This window comes from Eleutherodactylus coqui, chromosome 3 (assembly GCF_035609145.1).
Source record: "Eleutherodactylus coqui strain aEleCoq1 chromosome 3, aEleCoq1.hap1, whole genome shotgun sequence".
Taxonomy (NCBI): Eukaryota; Metazoa; Chordata; class Amphibia; order Anura; family Eleutherodactylidae; genus Eleutherodactylus; species Eleutherodactylus coqui.
This window is the reverse complement of record NC_089839.1, coordinates 61311218-61336017: the sequence shown is the minus strand read 5'-3', so window position 1 is coordinate 61336017 and position 24800 is coordinate 61311218. Positions and strand designations below refer to the sequence as shown.

The following is a 24800-nucleotide window of genomic DNA, read 5'->3' as shown; positions in this document are numbered from 1 at the left end:
CCAATAGCATAAACTCGTACAAGAATGAGTCATTACCATTTATACAAGTGTTTTTGTGCTTTATGCGGTGCATATATTTCTTCTTGTAGAATGCTAAGGGTTGGAATTACACAATGCCTCATATTCCATAGATGACTGATTTTTTAATAGGCATCGTTGAAAATTTTCCATGCAATGACCCAATCTTTCTGTTTTCTCACAGAAGGGGGAGGCATTGAATCCCTGATGTACTACTGGATATTTGGCTGCCTATACACTACATTACATAAATATAGATATTCTGTACCATGAATTCTCAATTCATTATAATTTATTGTTGCTTTGGGCTTTTTTATGCTTGTGGTTGCTTATTTTATGCTGTGTGGAAGGCATACATTATCATTGTTTGCTTATCTCTTCTTGGTTATATTGTTTGTACTGCTTTCTTTTACTACCAGTATTGTAGCACAGCTTCTATATATTATCCAAACCTGTATTACAGACCTCTTCCCTTGTGCAGCAAATCCATCATATGTGTCATGGCTGACGGATGCCACTGACGTCAATGTGAACACTGTCTAATACTTCCATATTCTGTTAACATAAATAATACAGCTAGAGACACACAGAGCCCTTATATACCGTGCACACAAATAATACCACCATATACTGTATCAACACCATTAAAGGGGTATTCTGCTTATGCAAAGTTGCTGTCGGATGTGGTTCTACTTTGGCTTTTGTGTCTGTAGCTCTAAAAACCATTTCCTTCTCCTGGCACTTCAGAAGTGTTTATTCCCAGGTTTCCATTGGATACATCCTGTAGGCATTCCAGCACTACAGGTAGGACTTGCGCAGTTGGAATGACCAGGGGGGCCTTTTTTTTCTAGCTCTCGGGATCAGATTGTTGACCAAACGTTAGAACGTTTAAACGTTTAACCCTTCCCAATCCACTGTTTGATGTCTTCCTACATCCTGATTGAAGCTTGTACACCTCCAATGTCAGAGGACGTCCAACAGGGTATTCTTACCGTCTATTGCCAGCCACTCTGCTGGTGGAGCCTCTCTGGCACACACACACTGGCTTTAGCCAGCAGATGGCACAGTTGTATAACAGCAAAAAGAGAAAGCTTTTTTAGGGAGCCCTGAATCCGAAATTGGATTGGAAAGGGTTTAATGTTAGAAATAGAAAGCAGAATAAGAAGCCGTGCATAAACCTGGTGCAAATACGTTTCATATCTGGAATATTTGAAAATTCACTTCACAACCGGAATACCCCTTTAATTGGCAATATGATATGTAAATAACAAATGTTGGCATGTACAGTACATATAATGTATAGAAACTGCTGATTTGCCTTTTTCCCATAGTGCATCCTGCTGATATCTCTTCCCTAGCTAAGCGACATACATGATGTAAACGAAAATGGGATTCATTAGACCAGGTCACCGTCTTCCATGGTTCATGGTCCGGTTGTGATTCTCACATGCCCTTATGTACACCCCCGGTCCTTTTATTTATCATAGAAGTTGTGGCATGTGTCTTCGCCTTCCCATGGTTGCATTTCGATGTGTTATATTTGTATAAATATTGATAATAATAACTCTGTTCGTGATGTTATAGAAATATGAAGAATTGGTTTAACCCTTTCCAATCCACTGTCTGACGTCTGAAGACTTTATGATTTAAGGCTGTACAGCTCCGATGTTGGAAGACCTCCGTCGGGATTCTCTTACTGTATATTGCCAGCCTCTCTGTTGCCGGAGCCTATCCAATGTGTCACCTCATGCAGTACTGGCTTTAGCCAGCAGATAGCGCCGTTGTATAACGCCAAAAAAGCCCCCTAGGAAAACCAGGATACAATTGGATTGGAAAAGGTTAAAGAAAAATTTCATCTTAAAGCTTTCCCAGCTGCATATGAGATCATGATAGCGTTACCAAGATTTCAGACCAAGACGTATTTTTAATGTCCTCAATGGACCAATATAGACATATATTATATCATCAAGATTCGTAGACACAAAATATAGCAAATAATAGTAACAGAAAGACAGGAATGTCAATTCCTTTCGTAACCAACTTAGGTCTGACAGACGATCGCCCCGATAGGGGCAAACACAATATCAGGAACCTAGAGGCCTAGTTTGTCCCTAAATGAATGTTTAATACAGTTGCAAAAGATCAATCTATAACACAGTATTTGGTAGTAGTGAGTCCCACCGCACTGCTTGTTCTTGAGATTTCTTCTTCTCTTTCCTACTCAGTCCTCCCTTAGCTCCACCCCTCTACCTTATATCTCTCTCCTCTCACCCAACCCATAGGAAAGGGCTCAACCTCCAATCCCAGGGCCCCTAACAATTAGTTAGCTAACTAGCCAATCCCTGCGCTAGCTTGGGGTGTTTGACAGGAGGCATGGCAGGAGGTTATGCGTGGTTAGGTTGCAGGAGCACACAAATTCAACACATAATAAACCATTTAAAGGCATATGCACCCAATTATAAAATGTAGCCGTAAAAGTGCTGTAGCACCCAACTCTGAGGTATTACACTAGTAACTGTTAGACAATAGTGTTCTCTTCTATGTGAGGGAGTACACTTATTCCCATCTATGTCTGCGAACATCTGGTAAATGTTCTAGAGAGCTGTGAATTAGGTAGACTATGCCTACTGTAGCACTCTGCTTTCATGTAATTAACATTAAAATTTAACTAAAGAGAGATCATCATAAGAAAAAAAAGAACTCCTGGCATTTCAGTGCCGCCATTTGTGTGCTCCCCACCTGTCTTTGTTTCTGGTAATGCATCAAAGACATACTGAACTATCCGTATGACTACTGTGGCCAATCACAGGTCTATGTGAGTAGTTGGGCACACTCTTATTACAGTGCCAGAAGACAAAGACTGTCAGGAAGCCTTGGAGTGCTAGAACAGTGGGGAATTGAATGGGCAGTTATGCTTCCTTTGTAATTTTATACAATCCCTACCCTTATCCAAATTTTTGGGGTTTTGGAAAACCTCCTGAAGTTCGAAGGAGGCCCATGGGAAAGGGGCTTCTCATCCACCTCTGGAACCAAAATTGCCACCTGATTGCTATTGCAGCCACAGATAAGAGAGTTGGCCACAAGTATGTGTAGCTAAAGTACCTCACCTATATACATGGATATGCCAGGCAGTCCTACATATAGAAAAAGTGACCACGTATTAGTGTAGCCCAATTTCCTTAAGTCTATAGATGTTATGAAGAGATCCCCCTTGGACTTTGAAAGAGAGAACTACATCCATTCTCAGCTGGGTAGAGTAACCAAAAACCATTATGAATGGTAGGTGTGAGGTCCCATAGGTCCACAAATTGGTGAAGGCCACAAGACATTTCCACACCTTATAATCAAATTCTAGGTGTTACCATTGTTTGTTTAGAAACCTCTTATCTGCATCGTTTATGCTTTTGGTATTATATATCTATCTCTAAATGCCTTGTTGAGTGTAACAGAACCTTTTCACATACCATAAATCAGTAATTGTATTTTTTTACAGGTTGTGATCCTACATGGAAAAATATAAAAACCCTGACGCCTAAAGCCATTGCCAAAGAAGGTGGTTTCAAAGCTGCAATGAAAGAACTAGGGAAAGCAATGCGCCTATTCAAAAAATACTCCAAGCCAAGTGTGAAAAATCCCAACCCACCATGGGCCATTACATTACATGACTGGTCATTTGAGCACCAGTTGGCCCTTAGAGAATCTTTTGCCGCTTTGGATAAAGGAGAAGGAACTGTTACCAATGCAAATTTTGTTGAAGTCCTTACAGAGAAAGGAGCTCCAGTGACCACAGAACAAATGGAGAGTATCGTTCAACTTCATGAAAAAGGTAGAGGTGGGGCTATCAGTCCTGAGGAGTTTTTGAAAGGGTCAAAGTACCTTCAGAAAGCCTTTTTACTATCTTCCTATGGACCAAAAAAGAAAAAAGGAAAGAAAGGGAAAAAAGGAAAAAAAGGAAAGCGTACACTACTGATGCCAATATGTACAATGCCAAGTCAACTTATATCACGCAGGGAAGATGGTGGACCACCCACTTTTTTGATTGAAGCTTGCCATAACGTTACTGATGTGAACCGATTTGATTGCGACCACCCACCACAAAACCCATTGACAGATGATACCGGCTGGTACATGGATGACCAGGAAAAAGCATATACTCCTATAAACTTTGCCACTAAAGCTGGAGACTTTGAGTCCCTGAAAAGGGCCTTTGAAGAGGGTGTATCAGTGGATGTGAAAGATATATTCTATAAGACTCCCCTAATGTCTGCGTGCACTTATGGGAATATGGAGGCTGTCAAATTCCTTCTAGAAAAGGGGTAAGATTTCTGGGTTTTTTTATATAACGAAGTTCTAACGAAGCAGATCAAAGCTTAGCCTCCTCACTCTAGCTTATTTAGTTGAATATAGAATGCAGATGATAATGGCAGTGTCCTCCCTGCAGGCAGAGATGGTACAGGCTCTAGCTGTTTATGTGCTGATGCATCATGGAGTTGAAAGCACAGAATAGTGAAAGGTGATGGTATCTGATAAGCATCAGGCAGCAGGCCGAACTGCATGGAGATGGCTTCCATATATATCTCCAGAGTATGACAGGCAGTCAGCTGAGGAATGCAGTGATGAAAAATGTGTATTTGTTGCAGTGGCAGTGGCACTTTAGGTAGAAAAATACACAACAAAAAATGCGTATGAAAACGCTATAAAAAACTTGTTAAAACATTGTGCATTAGCCTAGTATAATGGTAATTCACTGTAGCTTTCACTAGGTGCTGCTTCTTATTGTGGAGATGCAATTGGTGGGGAATCTGCTTCTGATATCTTCTATTTAGTAATATACACTCATTGTCAAAAAAAATAACACCCGGTAGAAGGAGCTATTATTATACTGCAACACTCGGCATGCAGTTCTATCTCAAGCAGATATGGAAAGGGTTAGAGTTGTGAGGTGATTTGATGAACGGTCTTGCCATCTGAAGCCCAAAAAGTGGTTCCCACCCGAGGCTTATAAAAGGCTTTCGGACTCCTTGTGTGTAGTGACCTCTTCTTCCACTTGTGTGGAGCTTGTTGACCACTAGATGCCTCTACGACGCAGAGAAGAGATGTCACCCCGTTAACAGAGTTTGAGAAGGGCGCATTATTGGGATGTGAGAAGCTGGGTGGTTGTATTGATGAACTGCTCATCATCTGGGCCTTTCTGACCAGACTGTTAAGGACCAGTGAATGCATGAGGGCATGTACATAAGGCAACCGGGCTCAGGATGTCCTCAACAGACCATCAGTAGAGAGAATCATCTGATTATCCGATAAGCTTGAGCAGCTCCAACTGTTTTGTTGCCCACCATCCAGAGACGGGTGGCACCATTGTTACACCCCTGTGTCTGTGGGAACTATTTCCAGGCGCTTGGCTGAAGGATATTTGGTCTCATGGTGCCCATTACGCGTGCTGCCTTTGACACCTACTGTCACCTGTGTTTACACTAGTGTTAGGAACAATGAAACAAGACTGCTACAGAGTGGAACTGGGTTGTCTTAAGTGACGAATCCAGGTTTAGTTTGGGCACTGATGACTGCTGTGGTCATGTCTGGAGACCTAGGGGTGAGCAACTCAATCCTGCCTTTGTGTGGAATGTCACACTGCCCCTGCTGGTGTGATGGTTTGGGGGGGGGGGGGGCATCATATATGACAGTCGGTCCCCCCTAGTGGTGGTACGAGGTACAATGACTTCTCAGCGATACGTTCAGGACATCTGGTAGCCACATATGTTCCTCTCATGGCGCGTCGTCCAAGAGGCAGCAGTATAATGCTCAGCCGCACACACAAGGGTGTCACAGGAATGTCTCCACAACATTGTCACACTTCCATGGCTTGACCAGTCACCAGATTTATCACTAATAGAACATGTATGGGAACATCTGGGACGCAAACTTCAACAGCCTCAACGAGTTGGAAACTCAGTCACAGCAAATATGGAGTTATATGCTGCAGGATACCATACAGAACCTGTATGCCTTCATGCCCACCCGTATCACATATTGTATCCAAGCTAGGAGCAGTACAACAGGGTACTAGAGCCTCCATGCCCCCATATCACATCTTGTATCCAAGCTAGAGGCGGTACAACAGGGTACTACAGCCTCCATGCCCGCCTGTATCACGCCTTGTATCCAAGCTAGAAATGGTACAACAGGGTACTAGAACCTCCATGCCCACCCATATCACATCTTGTATCCAAGCTAGAGGTGATACAACAGGGAACTAGAGCCTCCATGCCCACCTGTATCACATCTTGTATCCAAGCTAGAGGAGGTACAACAGGGTACTAGAATCTCCCTACAAGGGATCAGTTTTCTACAATAAATGATCCTTTGCTCTGATATTATATAACTTACTTATATCAATGTTACAATCACACAGAGAAAGCTTCATTTCATCCGACAACTTCTAGGGGAGGGATTGTTTTGACAGTGAGTGCATGTCTATACAGCATATGTATAATATTGTATAATGTATATTCGGTAGTATTTGGCAGGCTTAAGCAGTGGTTTGAATGCATGATATACTGTATGGCACCAGCAGAGGGCGCAGGGTGTATTGGCGCTGCTGTAGCCTGTGGGAGCAGCGAGAAGCATCGTTCATCTGCAGGACCGCACCTCCTCTGTAGCTGCAGTGTGGACGGCTCAGCAATGCTTTTTCCCTGAGACTTTCCCCAAGACTCTCGGACGTCTCCGCAGTCTGCTGCCCTGTCCTTATAGTACTACCTATATGGCCATTGTGGCTAAAAGAGCAGATCATGGACAGCTAGAACAGTATGCATAGGCCTTGCTCTAATATATTCTGGTCAGATCAAATTTTGTATATCTCATGTGCGTTATTATATATCAATAGAAAGTTTGCACTGACATGCATATGAATTACTGTATATATGTACACCTGATGATTATACAGAGATGAGTGGTGTTACATAGGCGCTGCTCAGCACTTCCTGCAGAAGCAGTCTGTGACAGATAACCTTTAGGCTAGGGGTACACAGCCGTAACTACAAGTTGTGCCCGAGGGACTCAGAGCGCCAGTCATCTCGGAGCGCCATGACTTGTATAAATTCATTCTGCATTGTGCTTATGCTGACACAACTCTTTGGTGCCTTCTAATATTCCTATAATTTACACTAGGTAGCTCATATACTACCATATATATATATATATATATATATATATATATATGTATATATATATGAGTGGGTTAGGTCCTGTTCACCTCCGGTGCAAATCCAGCAGAAAATCTTTTAGTGTCGTTGAGCTGCAGCATGTGCCGGATCCGGCGGTCCTGGCATTTTCATTGTTCAGCTCCAAGGATGGAGTCAAACAGCCGAAATCTGCAGAAGCCCCAGGTGCAACAGACTTGGACTGGCATCTACCAGTTATGTTTAGGTCCCCTCCCCTGTAAATGTAAGTAATTTTAAGCAAACTGTCCAGACTAGTGTTGGGCGAACCAAAGCAGTTGACCTGTGTTTGGTCAAACTTTGCAAAAAGTTCGGTTTGGAGTGAACCTAAACCTTAGATAGCTTGTCCTGGCCAGGCCCAAGTAGTGGTCTTCCTGTGGCTCAGTGGTTAGCACTGTTGCCTTGCAGCTCAGGGATACTCGGTTCTAATTTGACCAAGGACAAGATCTTCATGGAGTTAGTATGTGCTCCCTGTGTTTGTAGTAATCACCTTTTATTAAAGGGGTTGTCCCGCGGCAGCAAGTGGGTCTATACACTTCTGCATGGCCATAATAATGCACTTTGTAATGTACATTGTGCATTAATTATGAGCCATACAGAAGTTATAAAAAGTTTTATACTTACCTGCTCCGTTGCTGGCGTCCTCGTCTCCATGGTGCCGACTAATTTTCGGCCTCCGATGGCCAAATTAGCCGTGCTTGCGCAGTCCGGGTCTTCTGCTGTATTCAATGGAGCCGCTCGTGCAGAATGCCGGCTCCGTGTAGCTCCGCCCCGTCACGTGCCGATTCCAGCAAATCAGGAGGCTGGAATCGGCAATGGACCGCACAGAAGAGCTGCGGTCCACGGAGGGAGCAGACCCCGGCGGCCATCTTCAGCAGGTGAGTATGAAGACGCCGGACCGCCGGGATTCAGGTAAGCGCTGTGCTGTTTGTTTTTTTAACCCCTGCATCGGGGTTGTCTCGCGCCGAACGGGGGGGGGGGGGGGGGGGGGGGTTTAAAAAAAAACCCGTTTCGGCGCAGGACAACCCCTTTAATCAAGCACATGCTTTTATAAAGGGGGAGAAGGAACAAGAAGCATGGTGGCTCAGTGGTTGGCACTGTTGCCTTGCAGAGAGGGCATACAAACTCCATACAGATGTTGTCCTTAGTCAGATTTAAGCCTAGGACCTCAGAACTGCAAGGCCCCAGTGCTAACTGCTGAGCCACAAGAGGGCCGCCACACGCACCTTCTTTTTTTAGGGGTATTTGTGAAGTTCCAGTTCGGTTCAAACTAATTCAGACCAAACCAAACTTTTTGCCAAAATTTTCTTAACACTAGTCTGGAGTTTCTGACCATTAGTTAAACAATTTTAGAAATTCCACATTATGAGATTTGATAATCACAAAATAGGTTTCTCTTTTGTAAGTGCATTAATTCAAAAAGTATTTTTGGCTAATTACATCTACTTTTAGGAATATTTTGGTTAGTAGATTTAATCACTAGAGAGCTGATGACATTACTGACCTTCAACACTGATGACCTCCAACTCTAATGCTGTTTGGCCAGGGTGCAGAACTTGCCCCCCCCCCCCCCCCCTCACACACCCCAACATCCCCCCTCCTCACCACCACTACCACTTTCTTCAGCTTTTGAATGGCCCTGGCCCCAGTCAACGCATGTTGTTAACACACACACAAATAGTGAAGCTTCCTATTGCATGATTACAGTAGATGATCTTGTAAACTGTGAAGAACTGATAGACTAAGTATTTCAAAAACCTTAATACATGAAGCTGTTTTCTGATGTTTTGGGGGGATATTTAGCTTTCTGAAAGTCTAACAGTTGTGCTTAATAATGAATTATCTCTGTTTTGTTTGCTTCATAGTGCTAATGTCAATGTAAGTGATAATTTCATGTGGACTCCTCTTCATCATGCTTGTCATGCTGGTCAGAGTGATATTGCTGAACTGCTGCTGAAATATGGAGCCAAAATCGATGCTGTGGCCATAAATGGATCCACACCACTCATGAGAGCAGTGGAAAGTGGAAGCCTCGACTGTGTTCAGATGTTAATGAAATCCGGAGCCAAAGTACAAATTGAGAACAGGAAAGGTAAATAGTAGAATAAAAAAGTCTATAGATAGAAGTAATAAGGGTGCTTAAATACAGGACTAGGGCCCCAAGCATAAACGGGTGGAGCTAAGACCAATAGACATCTCATTGGGTTTGGAGCATTTGCTAGAATTGGCAGTGTAAAGCCCCGTTAACACGGGACGAATATTGGGCAAACGATGCTCAACACTTGTTCCTGCATGTACTCGCTCCCATGCTGTTGCACAGGAGCGTTCAGTGTAAACAGCAGCCGTTCAGTACTGAACGGCCGCTGTGTTAAGTGAATGGAGAGGGGCAAGGTAGTGCGAGGAGTGAAATCTCCTCCAACCGCCCTGCTGCGAGCCAACGATACTCGCTCCTGTGTAGCAGCACGGAAGCGAGTATGTGCAGGGACAAGTGTCGGGCATCATTTGCCCGACATTTGTCCCATGTAAATGGGGCTTAAGTGTGCCACAGAGTCTTCAAAGTGAATTTATGCAGTACAGTCAGGAAGTGGTTAAAGGAAATCTGTCACCAGGTTCATGCTATCCGAACCACGGGCAGCATGGACCTGGGGCAGATATGCTTACTCGACCCATGTATGTTTTATTCTGAACTACTGCTGCGTGTAGGATAAAAAAAATACTTAGAAATTTGATTCGGAGATCAGCTGGAAAGGAAGCAGAGTCAAAGAGATGAGCCGCGCCAGGCTCTCCCCGCCCGGGTCATCAAGACTGACAGCCCTTTCCTTATACACAAGCAGGGAGAGTGGCTAAAAATCTTGATGTTGCAGGTGAGGAGAGACCAGCCCGGCCTAGCCCTTCGACTTGTAAACTCCAAGTCTAATTTTTGACCTCTTCAGGCCCGCCGATAGACTATAAATGTCAAGGCTGTACTTATCTGTTCCTTCAGGAACATTTTAAAACACAGAGAATCCCTTAGAGCAACAACCCCACTCTGCACAGGAGCTCTGTGATCAGAGAGTCTAGTGACCGCTCCGATCATAGAGCTTTGCCTGAAGACCAATCAACATGGTCTACGGGGATGTGATGACCATGACATCTAGTCACACCCATCACAGTGATAAAGCACTGCTGTCCCTCCACCTCGGAAGTCAGGTAGCTCATCTCATTAATTGGCAAGTTTAAAAATGATGCGGCTATAACGTGGGCATGTGGTAACTGTTATCTATGAACTACTTTGTGTGGTATGACCATCTATAGTACAAGCAGAAAATGTCAGATTTAGAAAAATGCACATTTTTCCAAATTTCTCTAGATTTTTGATCGTTTTCTAAATAAACACGAAACACACCAAAATTTACCATGGATATAAAATAAAATCTGTCACAAAAAAAATCACTTGAATAAGTCATAGCATTCCAAAATTATTACCACAAAAAGTGAAACATCTCAGATTTGAAAAATTGGTCTTTGTTACGTAGGTCAAAACTGGCTTGGGTAGCAAGTGGTTAAGTATATTTCGTTCTGAAACGCTGCTGCCTTTCAGAAAAAAAATGTACAAGGGCCGAATGGGCATGTCTGTCCGGGTTTATGCTGACCGTGGCCTAGGCAGCATGAATCTGGTGTCATGTTCTCTTTTAACCACTTCCTGACTGCATCATGGAAATATGCATGGCAGCCCTGAGAACCTTTACTAGGCTCTGAGCTGCTATGGTAACCCATCGACAACCAACCTTCTGGACTCAATCATGGGTTGCCGATGGATTACCATAGCAGCTCAGAGCCTAGTGAAGGTTCTCAAGGCTGCCATGCATCGATATCTGTAGCAGGGCTTAACGGGCAATATTGAAAACAACTGTAGTCTGCAGTACATAGTACAAATAATCAAGTGATCGCAAATTCAAGTCCCCTATTGTGAATTTTTTTTTTTTTAAAGCTATAGAAAAAAGTTGAATGCAATTTTTAAAAATATAAAAAAATTAAAAGTTTTAAAGACCCCTCTTTTAGCATAAAAAAATCTAAAGAATGAAAAATTCTGAACTATTAAAATATTGCACTGCTTATCTCTCGCTGCAAACACTGTGACCAGAGGCGTAACTTAAAGCTCCCGGGGCCCGATGCAAAACTTGTAACAGGGCCCCAAACTATAATGCTTTACTCATAGTACTTATGGGCCCCCCAAGGCTCCTGGGTCCGGGTGCAACTGCATCCCCTGCATCCTCTATAGTTACGCCCCTGACTGTGACATAAACAGTACAGAACGGTAAGATTGGTGGTGGGGGTTGGTTACCCTGTCTCAAAAAATGACTAAAAAGAGACCAAAAAGATCTATGTAACCCAAAAGGGTTCTAATGAGAAACTACAGCTCGCTCCGCAAAAAAAAACCCAACTCTCTCACAGTCCAGAGAAGGAAAAAATAAGAAACTTCCGGGATTCAGAATATGAGGACAAAAAGTAAAATTTTGTTTAAAGAAAGTTTCTTTAGTTGTGAAACATTAAAAAAAAATGTATAAATTTGGTATTGCTGCAGTCATACTGATCCACAGAATAATGGGTGCATGTCATTTTAATTACACAGTAAATGCTCTTAATCCCCCCATCCTCCCCAAAGAAAAACGCCACAATAGCATTTTGTTTTCTTCATTTCACCTCACTTAAAAGTTTTTAACATTTTATGAAATGCTGGTCTTAAATTTCCCCCATAGTGTCGGCCATATCTTAGTAAATCAGAATCATTTTTGAAAAAATTTTTTGGCTCAACCAAACAGAAAATGCCAATATTTCTGTAAGTACATAAAACACAGTTACCAAACGGTATAGCTTCAAATTGGGATTCAGCAATATATGGGCATTTCTTTAGGCTTTGGAAATCCCTTCTACATTCTGACCTTTGTAAATGATGTCATCAATATTTGTCCTTGGTGCTTTGAGTGACAGAAAAATGTTTTTTTTCCATGTCATGGAATTTCATAGTAATCTCCAATCTATAACCTTCTCCTTTATTGGTAGGACAGACAGTTCTTGATGTGGCAAAAGCATATGCTGATTATAGACTAATTGACTTGATTCAAGCCAAATTGGACAGCTTGCCAAAACCAAAAGAGAAGAAAGGGGGCAAGAAGAAAGGTAGAATGGAAGGCAAATCTAAAGCATCATCTAAGCCACAAACCCCCGCAATCCCGGAGGTCGTATCAGCAAAGCAAGAGGTAGAATTTAGTCATTTACTTTTCTTGTTGACTTTTTGATTGTGCTTATATAGCAGGATTGCCTGGCAGGACGCAAAATAATTTCTTAAGCAGAAGAGTTTCTGTACGTAATTGTAACAGATGACTCTCAGTAGGTTAGAGGAGTAGTTCCATCTTGGGAACCCTATTCTATTGTGCTGCAAATATGAAAGTAAAACACTCACCCATTACATGCCATTTCAAAAACGCCCCCTTCTCTTGAAACACTATCATGTTCTTTGAAGTTGTTTACTACTTGAAACTAGGGGAACCAACAACCTCCGCTATGGAGCAGAGATGGCCAGCACTTGTGCTCTTCTAGCCTCATAGGCAATGATCTGATGCGTGGCTTGGATCTCTGTAGCGCATGCGCACTAACTCCCTGCCCGGCCATCAGCTGCCGCTACGCTCTACATTCTCTTTCCATAGCAGGCCTTCTTAGCAGTGCAAACAATGAGACCTGCTTGTGCTGCCCGGAAGGCCTTCTATGGAAAGAAAACGTAGAGCGTAGTGGTAGCTAGTGGCCGGGCAGGGAGCTAGTGCGCATGCGCTACAGAGATCCAAGCCACCCAGCAGATCATGGCATATGAGGCTAGAAGAGCACAAGCGCTGGCCATCTCCGTTCCATAGCGGAGGTTGTCGGTTACCCTAGCAACAAGTAGTAAACAACTTGAAAGAGCACTGCAGCTTTTCGGGAGAAGGGTACATATATTAAACGGGCATGTAATGGGTGAGTGCTTTACTTTCATATTACTCTACTCTATTTTTTGATTATTTTTGTTAACATGTTATATTAAAAGTTGTACATGATTCTAATACTCTTGTCTTTTATCCTTGGCAGATTTCAAAATCTACAGAGGTTGAACTCCCAAGAAAGGAGAAGAAGAGTGCCATTGTTCAACTGAATAATTTTATAGCTTTGGCAGAAGCAAAGAAAGTTGACATCACATTTATACCGAAAACAGTAAGAATATATTTCTTTGTGTTTACATGTTTATTGTTTAGGCCACTTAGACAGTTATAAATTAGGTGTAGAGCCAAAATCTAGAATAGGTAGAAGTCTACCTGTTACCATGCGGCGGTTGCTGGTCCTCCCACGGCGGCGGTGTGCGGGGTCCCCCCAGCTTGTTGTCTGGATGCCGGGGGCGCAGGTGCCTGGCCGGCGTGGTGCTGGTGGCACGCGACACCATGCGCGCGTACCTGTGAGTGCAGCTGCCGTGCACAAACTCCCTTTTACTATGTTCTGTTGGGAGTTGGCTATCTCCCTCTCTCCGCCCCTGGGCGGAGGCTTTTGTTTAAAGGTCGGGTAGTGACTTTCAATCACTGCCAGTTATTGGTTTCCCTCAGTGTGCTAGTTAGTCTGCCTCTGTTGTTCTCCTGCTTCTGTCATCTTGTCCGCTATACTTTGCTATTATCCGCAGGTTTTTCCATCTGCCTCAGTTCTGCTTAGTATTGTTCATGTTGGTTATTTACATCTGCCTTTTCTGTCGGCATTCTACCCTTTCCATCCTGGTACGCCAGCGTCCCTTTTTCGGTCCCTAGTGAGAGTAGGGATCGCCGCCCAGTTGCCCGCCTGGGGTTAGCCAGGAGTGGAGGCAAGTAGGCAGGGACAGGGGTTGTGGGTGAGATCTAGGGCACCCGGGCTGGCGTATCAAGGGTAGTATACCGTAACACTACTATTATAGTTTTTCGCAGTTTATATAGCACACACAAGTGAGAACATCGCCTCACACAGTTGATCTGCAAGCTTTTTTTAGTGTCCATTCAAATAGCTATTTGAGCTGTGGATTGGGGTTTTTCTTTGTTATTATTTGGATTCTTCAGTTTTTAAGTATCTAGCAATGATATGTGATTTATACACCCATTACAGCCCTTTCCGTTTACCCCTCCCCTAAACACATGATTAAATATTCATAAATGTTTGTTTCTCTTCTGTATCAAATAAATGGATTAATATTTTTTCCCAGACTTAATGTTTAATTTGGCATTTATCCAACCATTGTATTAATGGGGTTGTCCAGCTTCAAACTCTAGTGTTGTTAGTCGCTCACGACCCTCGGTAACCCTAAATGCTCTCTCCATGTTTTTCAGTTTTGCCCTGCTTGTTTCAGTTATGTGATATCCATACCAGTATCAGCTCTGACAGTATCGGCCATTGTGTCCTTTGGCAGCCGGGTCTTCTTTTGCCACTGATCTGTCCAAGCATTATAGATTTTTCTAGCAACTCTGCTCGCATTACATGGCCAAAGTCCGTGAGTCTGAGTCCAGTCATCTGGCCTCCAGTGATGTATCGGGTATTATGCGATTCAGGACTTCTCTGTTTGTTACTCTCACCATCCAGGGTATATGCAGCAGCTCTTGCCAGCACCACAGCTCAAACGCATTAACCAATCCTCCTTCTATCAGCTTTTTTCGCAGTCCCACTTTCTCATCCATACATGGCTATGGGGAAACCGGTGGTTTGCACTATCCTGCGTTTAGTTGCTATGCTGATATCTCTACTTTTTCAAATTTTGTCAATGTTTAGCATCGCACTTCACCCCAATGCTATCCTATGTTTTATCTCTGGCATAGATTCTCCAGCCTGGTCAATTTTCAAACCAAGGAAGATGAAGTCTTGCACACATTCTACGGCCTCGTTGTCGATTTTGATTTGAATTTGGAATTTTTTTGCAATTGTAATAATTTTTGTCTTCTTTAAATTCAGGTAGAGGCCCATGTTTTCACTTTCAGTTTTAATCCTACATATCAGCTGCTTCAGACCTGCTTCTGTTTCTGCGAACAGAGTTGTGTCATCCGCATAACAGAGATTGGTGATGTTTCTGCCACCTATTCTCACCCCGGTTTCCAATTCTTCTAGGTTCATTTTCCGCATGATCACTTCTGCATATAGGTTAAACAAGAATGGTGAGACGATGCAACCTTGTCGGACACCTTTACCAATCCCAAACCAATCTGTGTCCCCATACTGTGTTCTCACAGTGGCTTCTTGATTGGTATAAAGTGATTTTATCAGCTTGTCTAGATGTGTCGATACGCCCAGCTCTTGTAGGGCCTGCCATAGCTTGTCATGGTTGACACAGTCAAAGGCCTTGATGTAGTTGATGAAGTAGATGATGTAGATATTCTTTTGGTATTCTTGAGCTTTTTCCATGGTCCATCACAGGTTTGCAACATGGTCGCAGGTGCCGCACCCTCGCCCGAATCCTGCCTGCGCATCAGGGAGTGCCGCTTCAACTACTGATCTCAGTCTTTCTGGTATAATTTGAGAAGGATCTTGCTTGCATGTGCAATGAGGGCTATTCGGTAGTTGGAGCAATTCTGAGAGCCTTTCTTTGGTAGGGGGATGAAGACAGATCTTTTCCAGTCCTATGGCCATTACGTAGATGGCCATACTGCCTGGCACAGCGCTGTGATGGTTTTTACTGGTACTGGCAGCAGTAGCTCTGCTAGTATATTATCTATGCCCGGTGCTTTATTTTTGGCTAGTTGTTTAATTACCATGACCACTTCTGACTCCATAATGGAGGGCTCCAAGTCCACAGGTTCCACCTGATGCAATGGTCCAGGTATGTGGTTGCAGGCTGTAAGCAGGATCCTGTAAAAGGCCTGTTTCCACATCAGAAAGTTAGGTGGCAGCAGAGTGAGGTGACTGAAACTCAGGGTTGCTTATTGCAAAAGTCTTAATAAACATAAACCGGCTTTCTCCAGCAAGGCAATGTCCATAATTCAAACAATTTTACAGTCCTTGTAACTTTTCAGAGGGGTTCTCACCCAACCTTGTCCTCAGGGTTAGCTTTCTTCAGCTTCCCCGGTCAATTCCACAGAGACTTTCCTCGCTCTGTTTCTCTGGACTGGCTCCTCACTCTCTAAAACACCTCTCTGACTGAGCTTTTGACTGCTCCTTTCCCACTTAGGTTTCAGCTGTGCTCCAGGTTCAGGTAACTCCTGGATTGTAGTATATGATTGACCCTGAGAGCCATAGTCACCCGCAAACTCTGAAGTTTTATCACAGAGTTAAGCAATCTCCGTGGCATATGCAGATCATGCAGGGCTTGACGCCTTACTTCACTGCAAAGCATATAGTTCCTCAGTGTATTCCCTCCACCTATCCTTGATATTTTGTTGGTCATTCAGTTCTTTCCCATTTTTGCCTTTGATTATTCAATTGCGTGCCATGAAAGGTTTTCGGGCCATCTTAACCTGAGAGAATAGACCTCGGATATTTCATGGCTTCTGCTTTCAGTTGTTTACAATGCTCATTCCAGTCCATTTCCTTGTCTTTCCTTGCCACTCACTGAAAATCGGCATTTAGTTGCTGTACTTCGTCTTTATTCCCGGGCGCCTTTGCTGCTCTTCTTTTATCGGTTATTCTGAGAGTTTGCTCGGACAACCAGTAGTGTCATTTTTCGTGCTTCTTATAGGTGAGATGCTTACTGGCTGTTTCCATAACTGTAGACTGTATATCGTGCCATAGTTCCTCTGGATGCTTTTCTGATGTGTCAAGCAGTTTGAATCTGTTTGCTACCTCAATAGTGTATGATTGTTGAATTTTCTCAATGGAGCACCTTTCTTAATGCTACAGAATTTAATCTTGATCCAAGCTGCAAGGAGTTCAGGATCGGTGCCGCAGTTGGCATTAGGACAGGTTTTTATGGCAACGACTGAACTTTGCCAACGATGATGACACAGGATATAATCAATCTGATTTCGATGAAGGCCATTTGAAGATGTCCACGTGTAAAGTTGGCATTTGAGTTGCATAAACCATGATTTTGTTTTCCTTGGCCGATTTTCTCAGTAGAGCTGTACCAGGCGATCACCGGCTTCATTTCTTTCACCAAGCCTGAATCTTCCTGTGATTGTTATTTTTGGCTGGCTGCCAACTTTGGAATTGAAGTCGCCCATAATGTAAATTATGTCCTTCTTTGGCACTTTGTTTAGAGTTTTCTGGATGTCGGTATAAAAATCTTCAATGGTTTCCTTGTCGCATCCATCGTTGGGGCATAGACCTGTAAGATTGAGATGTTCACTGGCTTACCACATATCCGGATAGCAATGATATGGTTGCTGATTGTTCTAAAACTTTCTACTGCCTTTGAGGTCCGCTTGTTCAGAATAAAGGCTACTCCATTACTCTTGATATCCTTGTGTCCGGTATAGTGAAATGTGAAGTCATTGGGCTGAAACTATTGATAACCTATTCTGGGCTAATACATTGTCCATTCTGCTTTGGTGTTTCTGAAATGAGGTATCCTATACAGTATCTTAGAGTCTTGTGTCTTAAGGCAGCAGAAATGCAATCCTAAGCTCCAGCTCACGACCTGAAGGTTGCTAGTTCAATCCCCGTGTGTTTCAGGTAGCCGGCTGAAGGTTGACTCAGTCTTCCATCCTTCCAAGGTCGGTAAAATGAGTACCCAGCTTGCTGGGGGGTAAAAGATTACTGGGGAAGGCAATGGCAAACCATCCCACAAAAACAGTCTGCCAAGAAAACTTCACAATGTTACGTCACCCTAGGAGTCAGTCTTGACTCGGTGCTTACACTAGGGGACTTTACCTCTACCTGTACAGTATCTACTATATATGTTCATGAATATTACTTGAGTCCAAAATTCCTTTTCTTCACAGTATTTACAGTAGATGATTTGCATATCTATAAGTTTTAAGCAAATACTTTTTATATCTCCCATTTACTAATCATTAATAATTAGAGATGAGCGAACGTGTCCGTAACGGACACATCCGCACCCGGACACCGGCTTTAGCGAACACTGGAGTGTTCGCGCGTAAGTGTCCGGGTGCCGCCGGGGGGCGGGGAGATGCGCGGCGCCGCGGGCGGCAGTAGCGGGGAACAGGGGGGAGCCCTCTCTCTCTCCCTCTCCCCCCCGCTCCCCGCCGCACCCCCCCGCGCTGCCACGGCGGCCCCCGAACTTTTTCGCCCGAACACCGAGGTGTTCGCAAAGTTCGGTGTTCGGGCGAAAAAGGGGCGGGGCCGAACGTGTTCGCTCATCTCTATTAATAATGTTTTCATATTTTTCAAGGTCTGGATTACTGAACCTTCAACATCAGATCTCATAAGGAAGAGGGAGCATTTGAGGGAAAGATTTACATACGAAGTTGATTTTGAAGATTTTAAGATGCCATTTAGCAAGAATTTAATGGAGAAATCGTTGGCACTGATGAATAGCGACCCTTTAATGTGCATTTGAAAACTTATACTAGTGGGCAAGTTTACATGACATACAGTTTACGTGTAATAAATGTCATATAGAAAAGTAGAGTTATCACTATCCATTCTATAACAGTACTGTTTTTACAATGCCAATTACCGTAGTAAGGTGCAACTTTGTTATAAATATATTCGTTTAAGTAATTGTTTTTGCTATATTAAAATGCAGTCTAATGTTTAATCACTCACTGACAAAAAAATCGTGCACCCAGATAGAAATGTTGGATGGCTGCAGAACTCTGCATGCATTGATGTCTCAGGCAGATGTTGCGTCCTCCGGACGTGCAACCTCAATAACATAAATCAAAGGCACAACTGTGCAAAGGAAAAACAACACTATGGGGAATACTCTCCCTATAGTCCCCTAACCCGGGAGGGGGCCCTGCTGTCTCGGCGGACCGCTCGCTCTGACAAGTGCGAGCCCGCACGCGTGCCTGGGCCACTAAGAAGTCCCTATCAGGGAGCCCTAGCACAAAATAGAAGTGAAACAGAACCAAACAAAACAGAAAAGAACTTAGCTTGCAAGGAGAGCTTCCACCAAGCTGTGTTGCTCCGTCGCTGTCCAAAATGAAACTGAAGTGATTGACCAGCACAGGAGATAGTGCTGGCCCTGTTTAAATAGAAGCCAGGCTACTCAGCACCAGGTGCTGACTGACCTTCCTCCTGCAGCTACAACACCCCTCAGCTCCAGGAGAAGCAAGAGCACACCCAAAACCTGGTCTGGCCTGCAGGCAAGGTGCAGGCCTCAGCACGGCTGCAACACAGATATGTACATCATTACAGTTGTAGTTTGGTTAGAAACCAGGTCTTACCACCGGAGACCATAAAAGTGCTTTCCCTGTTGCCCAATAAAAAGGCTCTCGGAGGCTGCTTTTGTGCAGTGGACCTCCTGTTGACAGATTGTTGACTGCTAGACATGCTCTATGATGCACTCAAAGACATTTTGCCCAGTTACCCGACTTTGAGAGGAGACTCATCACTGGAATGAGAGAAGCAGGATGGTTTCAATGAATTGTAAACCATCTTGGCCTTTCTGACCAGGATGTTAGGAGGTGTTGGGAGCAGTGGTTATGTAAGGGCATGTACACCTGGCAAACAAGCTCCGGATGGCCCAGACAGACTACCAGTAGAGAGGATCATTTGACCGTCTGACAAGCACATGCTGATCCAACAATTTCGTTGTCCAGCATTCAGACACAGGTGGCACCCAAGAACCCTGTCTCTGCCCAAGCTATTTCCAGGCGCATAACAGAAGGAAATCTGGTGTTACGTTGCTCATTATGTGTCTAGCCATTAACATCCCAACACCATCGTCGTCATATGTAGCGGAGTCATGTACAAGAAACCTGGACTGTTCCGGACAAGAACCGTATCATCTTTGGTGATGATTCCAGGTTTTGTTTGGGAGCCAATGATGGTTGTGTTTGAGAATGGAGGTCTTGTGGTAAGCTCTTCAGTCCTGCCTTTGATGTAGAGTGCTGGAAACCTATGGCCACATGTGTTGCCTCTCATGGCAGAGCTTCCAACAGCTATTTTTCCACAGGTCACATACAACAAGGGTGTCACAGGAATGTCACTGCCTGTTTGTCACACAAACGTGGCCTGCCCGGCCAATACATTTTTATCGCTCATCGATCATTTATGGGTGTGCAGGATCTAAAGGCCAGAGGTACAATATCTGTGGGCAGACTTGCTGCAGGATAACTTCCAGAGCCTGTAGGTCTCCATGCCCGACCGTATCTCATCATGCATCCAGGCTAGAAGTGGCCCAACGGTACTAAACCCTCCTTTTGAATTGTACAGTTTTCCCTAATAAACTTTTATATGTAATCACTTACCGTATATACTTGAGTATTAGCTGACCTGAGTATAAGCCGAGTCAATACGTTTGTCTGCAAAAAACTGGTAAAACTTATTGACTCAAGTATAAACCTAGCTATACTCAAGTATACACTAGGTAAAAAAAAAACAAACGCAATACTCCCCTGTCAGCGGGCATCTGTGTTCCTGGCGCGATGCTCCCCCCGGCGGTGTGGCAAGCTGCTTCAGACTTCTCCCCGTTGTCATCTCCTTGGCTTGGTTTTGAATTCCCCTGCCATCAGCACTGTGCGAGAAAGCGCCGTGACTGGATTGAGCGCCAGCCAATCACAGCCGGTGCTCGATAAACCAATCACAGCCATTCAGTGATGTCATTTACTGAATGGCTGTGAATGATCGAGCGCTGGCAGGAAGATAACACTCCTCTGTGTCCTCTGTGCAGCAAAAATGCAGTGCTAAGCTCTCATTCACGACCAGAAGGTTACGAATTCAATCCCCGCATGGTTCAGGTAGCCGGTTCAAGGTTGATTTATTCTTCCAAGGTCGGAAAAATGAGTACCTAGCTTGGTGGAGGGTAATAAATAAAAATTACCTGAAAGCACTGCGGAATAGGTTGGCGCTATGCAAATAACAAGATTTATGTACAAGCTCAGCTCCTTCTTCTCCACTCCATAATCCTGCACTATTCTTATTACCACAGAGCTGTCCTGCTCTCACCTGGGACTTTCTTCACAACCAGTGGCTTCCATTGGAGGAGATTTCTTGCTGCTGTTTTGCAGCGGGACCTAGTGCTTCATGCTCGGACAGGGATCTGGAGTTCTTCTCCTTGCCGCTGGAAATGCATCTTGGGTACTGTGTAGAGAGGGGCTGCCGGTCAAGCGGGAAACGGTTTCCATCCTTCCAGTGCCCAGCAGCTAAATGTACTGCTGGAGGATGCCTGGTACACAGGAGATACCCCAGCTAGAGCGTTCACTGCCCTTCCGCATATGGTGATCTTGCAGAGATGCAAAAGGAGCTGCCTGGCTTATTCACCTTGCACATCCAGCTCTTTTCCCGGGGTGAAGCTTAGTGGGGCACAGGAACCCTAGACTTTGGGTACGGAGAGCTGAGAACGGGGATACGTATTGTCCCATGTGGCTGCACGGTGTAGGACTGCATGATATTGCAGTGGGCAGCTTACCTGCAGTACATCTAGTCCTCTTGCACCATCTTGCTGTGCAACGACTGGGAAAAGGGGTTTTAAATAAAAAATCTTTTATGTTTATTTTACTTATTTTTACTTTTTTCATTATTTCCCCACAGGGGACTTGGACTTGATAGCTTATACAGTATAGCGCAATACTATGGTATTACATTGTACTGTATTATAACAGCCTGCCTATTAAAGATGTGCCACAGTCAGGTCTTTAATAGCCAAACTATCATGGCAGCTCTGATGGCCTTCAGAAATCTCCAGGCTGCCATGACCCCAAGACAGCGACCCTGCATAAGATCATGGGGGGGCCTTTGGGACAGAACTGACAGTGGCATTTGAAAGATTCAGAGCCATGATCAGAGTTACCTGTGATCGTGGCTATTGCGGGCCCACTGCAAACACAGTATATGCTGTGGGGAACTATTTACATCCTCACTTATGAGATATGTGCAATAAGGATATAAATGGTTGTATGTTTGTCGCAAAGTGGTTGAAGGGGTATTCCCATCAGATGTTTATTTACAAAATGCTCCATTCTCCAGATATTGCAAATATTGGTTCCTTTGTCCTCTGGTTGTTTACTGCTTGTTGCCAGGGAAACAGATCACTTGTGCTATGGAAATAAATAACAGAGGAGCAGAGGAAGTCAGTGCTTGCACAGTTCTCACATCCAAATCTGATGGCCGGAATCTCGGGAGCGCATGTGCACTAACTTTCAACCTGGCCACTAGCTACCATTCTGCTTTGCTATTTCTTTCCATTGAAAAGGTGGTCTGTTCCTCTAGAACAGGCAATAAACAACAGGAATCAAAATCTTCAACACCTGGAGAACGGAGCATTTTGGAAATAAACATCTTAAAGTTGAATGCATTGTTTTTCGATTTCAAACACATTGAAGTAGGATTCTTGAGATGGGAATACCCCTTTAATCCTATCAAGATGCTGTGGCCTAACCTGAAGAGTGTTGTGCATGCAAGGCATCTCAGAAATATTGATGATCTGAAAGGCATTTGCAGGGTGTTTTGGTCCAAAATTCCTATTGAACGTTGTACAAATCTTAGCGGGATCTACAGGTTATTACATTAAAGGATTCACTTACTTTTTGCCCCTGCACCATGGATGTTTACTCTATGTACTCAATTAAAGACATGAAAAGTACAACTGTTTGCGTGTTATTAATTTCCTTAGATTGTGTTTGCCTATAATTGTGGCCACATTTCATGTAGAAACACAGGTAATTCCAATGGGTTCACATACTTATTTTCCTTGCGAATGTATTTTTAGAGACATATTTCCATCATTTATATAAGGAAGCTTCATAGTTATAATTTCCTAACATATTTTACGGTTTAGAAGTTGCTGATGCTTGAGAGGCTTCTTTGAATGATTACTGCTATGAAATAAAAGGTCTGCCAAATGAAGTTACCTTAAATTCAGCAAGGCTAGTAATTACATTAATTGTATGCAATGTAATAAGTTCTTCATGAGTTAGAACGCCCTTATTCGGGGTCAGCTCTAGGTTGTATATGGGCCCTTGGGCTTTCTCATTGTCACTTGCGCATTGTCCAGCTGCGTGATGGTTCATTCATTCCCTGGAGAGAATTTATTTCAAAATGATGTTGAATTTTTAATATTTACGGTGCTTTTATGTTTAACAGATTCTCTTAAAGGGGTTGTGTGGTTTCAAATTAACAATGTTTACCAGCAGGGCATTAGAATGAAAGAACAATGCATACTTGCCTTCCTTCACCCCCCCACAGTGCACCACAAACCGGGTCCAGATGTTCTGTCGCCATCTGCCGTTGCCGGAAGCCGGGTGACTGCGCCCAATTAGAGGCCACAGTAAACTTCTGGCACCATGGTGCCCAGGATGTGAGTGCTAATGCCAGAAGTTTAGAAGGTGATGCTGCGGCCTCTGATTGGATGTGACAGTCACCTGACTTCCAGTGGTGAAGGACAGGGAGGGAGCAGCTAGCGCCTGTTAGTGTTGCCTGGGGGGACCAAAGGCAGGTGTCTATGCTTTAGTTCTTTATTTTAACTCATGCCCTGCCGGTAAACATTGTTATATAAAAAGCACACAACCCCTTTAAGTACGTTACATAAATATATAGATTACTTTTATGTATTTCACAATATACACAAACTGTACATCATCAGTGTCTGTAACATACATTGTGTTTAAGATATTATAACATGTCGTGATATTCCAGAAATGATAACCCTGGCTATGCAGTAAATTACATATGTATTTTAGCAGTGTTCGTGATAATTTTGCCATTTTACATCATTTTTTATAGGGATCAATTTTTTGACAACTACTCCAAAACAGCTTGAAGGAAAATACCGCCTTAACCCCTTAGTGACCAAGCCTGTTTGCGCCTTAATGACCAGGCCAAATTTTGCAAATCTGACATGTGTCACTTTAACATGGAAAAACACCAGAAAGGTTTTGCATAGCCAAGCGATTCTGACATTGTTTTTTCGCCACATGTTGTACTTCATTTAGGCGGAAAAAATTGACCAATAGAATTTGTGTTTATTTATTAAAAGCGCCAAAATAGGGAAAATTTTGAAAAAATCGTCATTTTTTCACATTTCCAACTGCAATATCTCAAAAATGTGCAAACATAATATAGAAATTTTTGCTAAGATATATATTTCCATCAGTTTACTTTATTTTGGGTGCACATTGGAAAAACTTTTGTTTTTTTTTAACCATTTAGGAGACGTACAAATTTAACATTACTTTTCAGCATTTTGAGGAACACTTTGTTTTCCTACACCAAGCCAAGATTGGAAAGGTTCATAGGAGTCAAAATGATAGATACCCCCACAAGTGACCCCATTTTAAAAACTACACCCCTTAACGTATTCACTGAGGGGTGCCATGAGTATTTTAACCCCACAGTTTTTTTTCAGGAGTCAATGCAATTTAGAAGAGAAAAACTAAAATTTCATATTTTTGCAAATATGTCATTTTAAAGACAGGACTTTTTTCTATAGTACACATGAAAATTAGGATTTGCACCCCAGAATGGATACCCCTGTTTGTCCCGTGCTCAGAA

At 43.4% G+C, this 24800-nt stretch overlaps 1 protein-coding gene across 1 annotated transcript in view; it reads left to right on the top strand.

The window, feature by feature from the left end:
• Positions 1–22896, top strand: part of ANKEF1 (ankyrin repeat and EF-hand domain containing 1) — a 38135-nt gene extending 15239 nt beyond the window's left edge. The window contains exons 6-10 of the mRNA XM_066595652.1: positions 3512–4334; positions 9101–9327; positions 12279–12475; positions 13335–13457; positions 18535–22896. Coding sequence (XP_066451749.1) covers positions 3512–4334; positions 9101–9327; positions 12279–12475; positions 13335–13457; positions 18535–18702 — 1538 coding nt within the window. The 3' untranslated portion in view covers positions 18703–22896. The remainder of the gene's footprint in view (positions 1–3511; positions 4335–9100; positions 9328–12278; positions 12476–13334; positions 13458–18534) is intronic.
• Positions 22897–24800: the final 1904 nt, after the last annotated feature.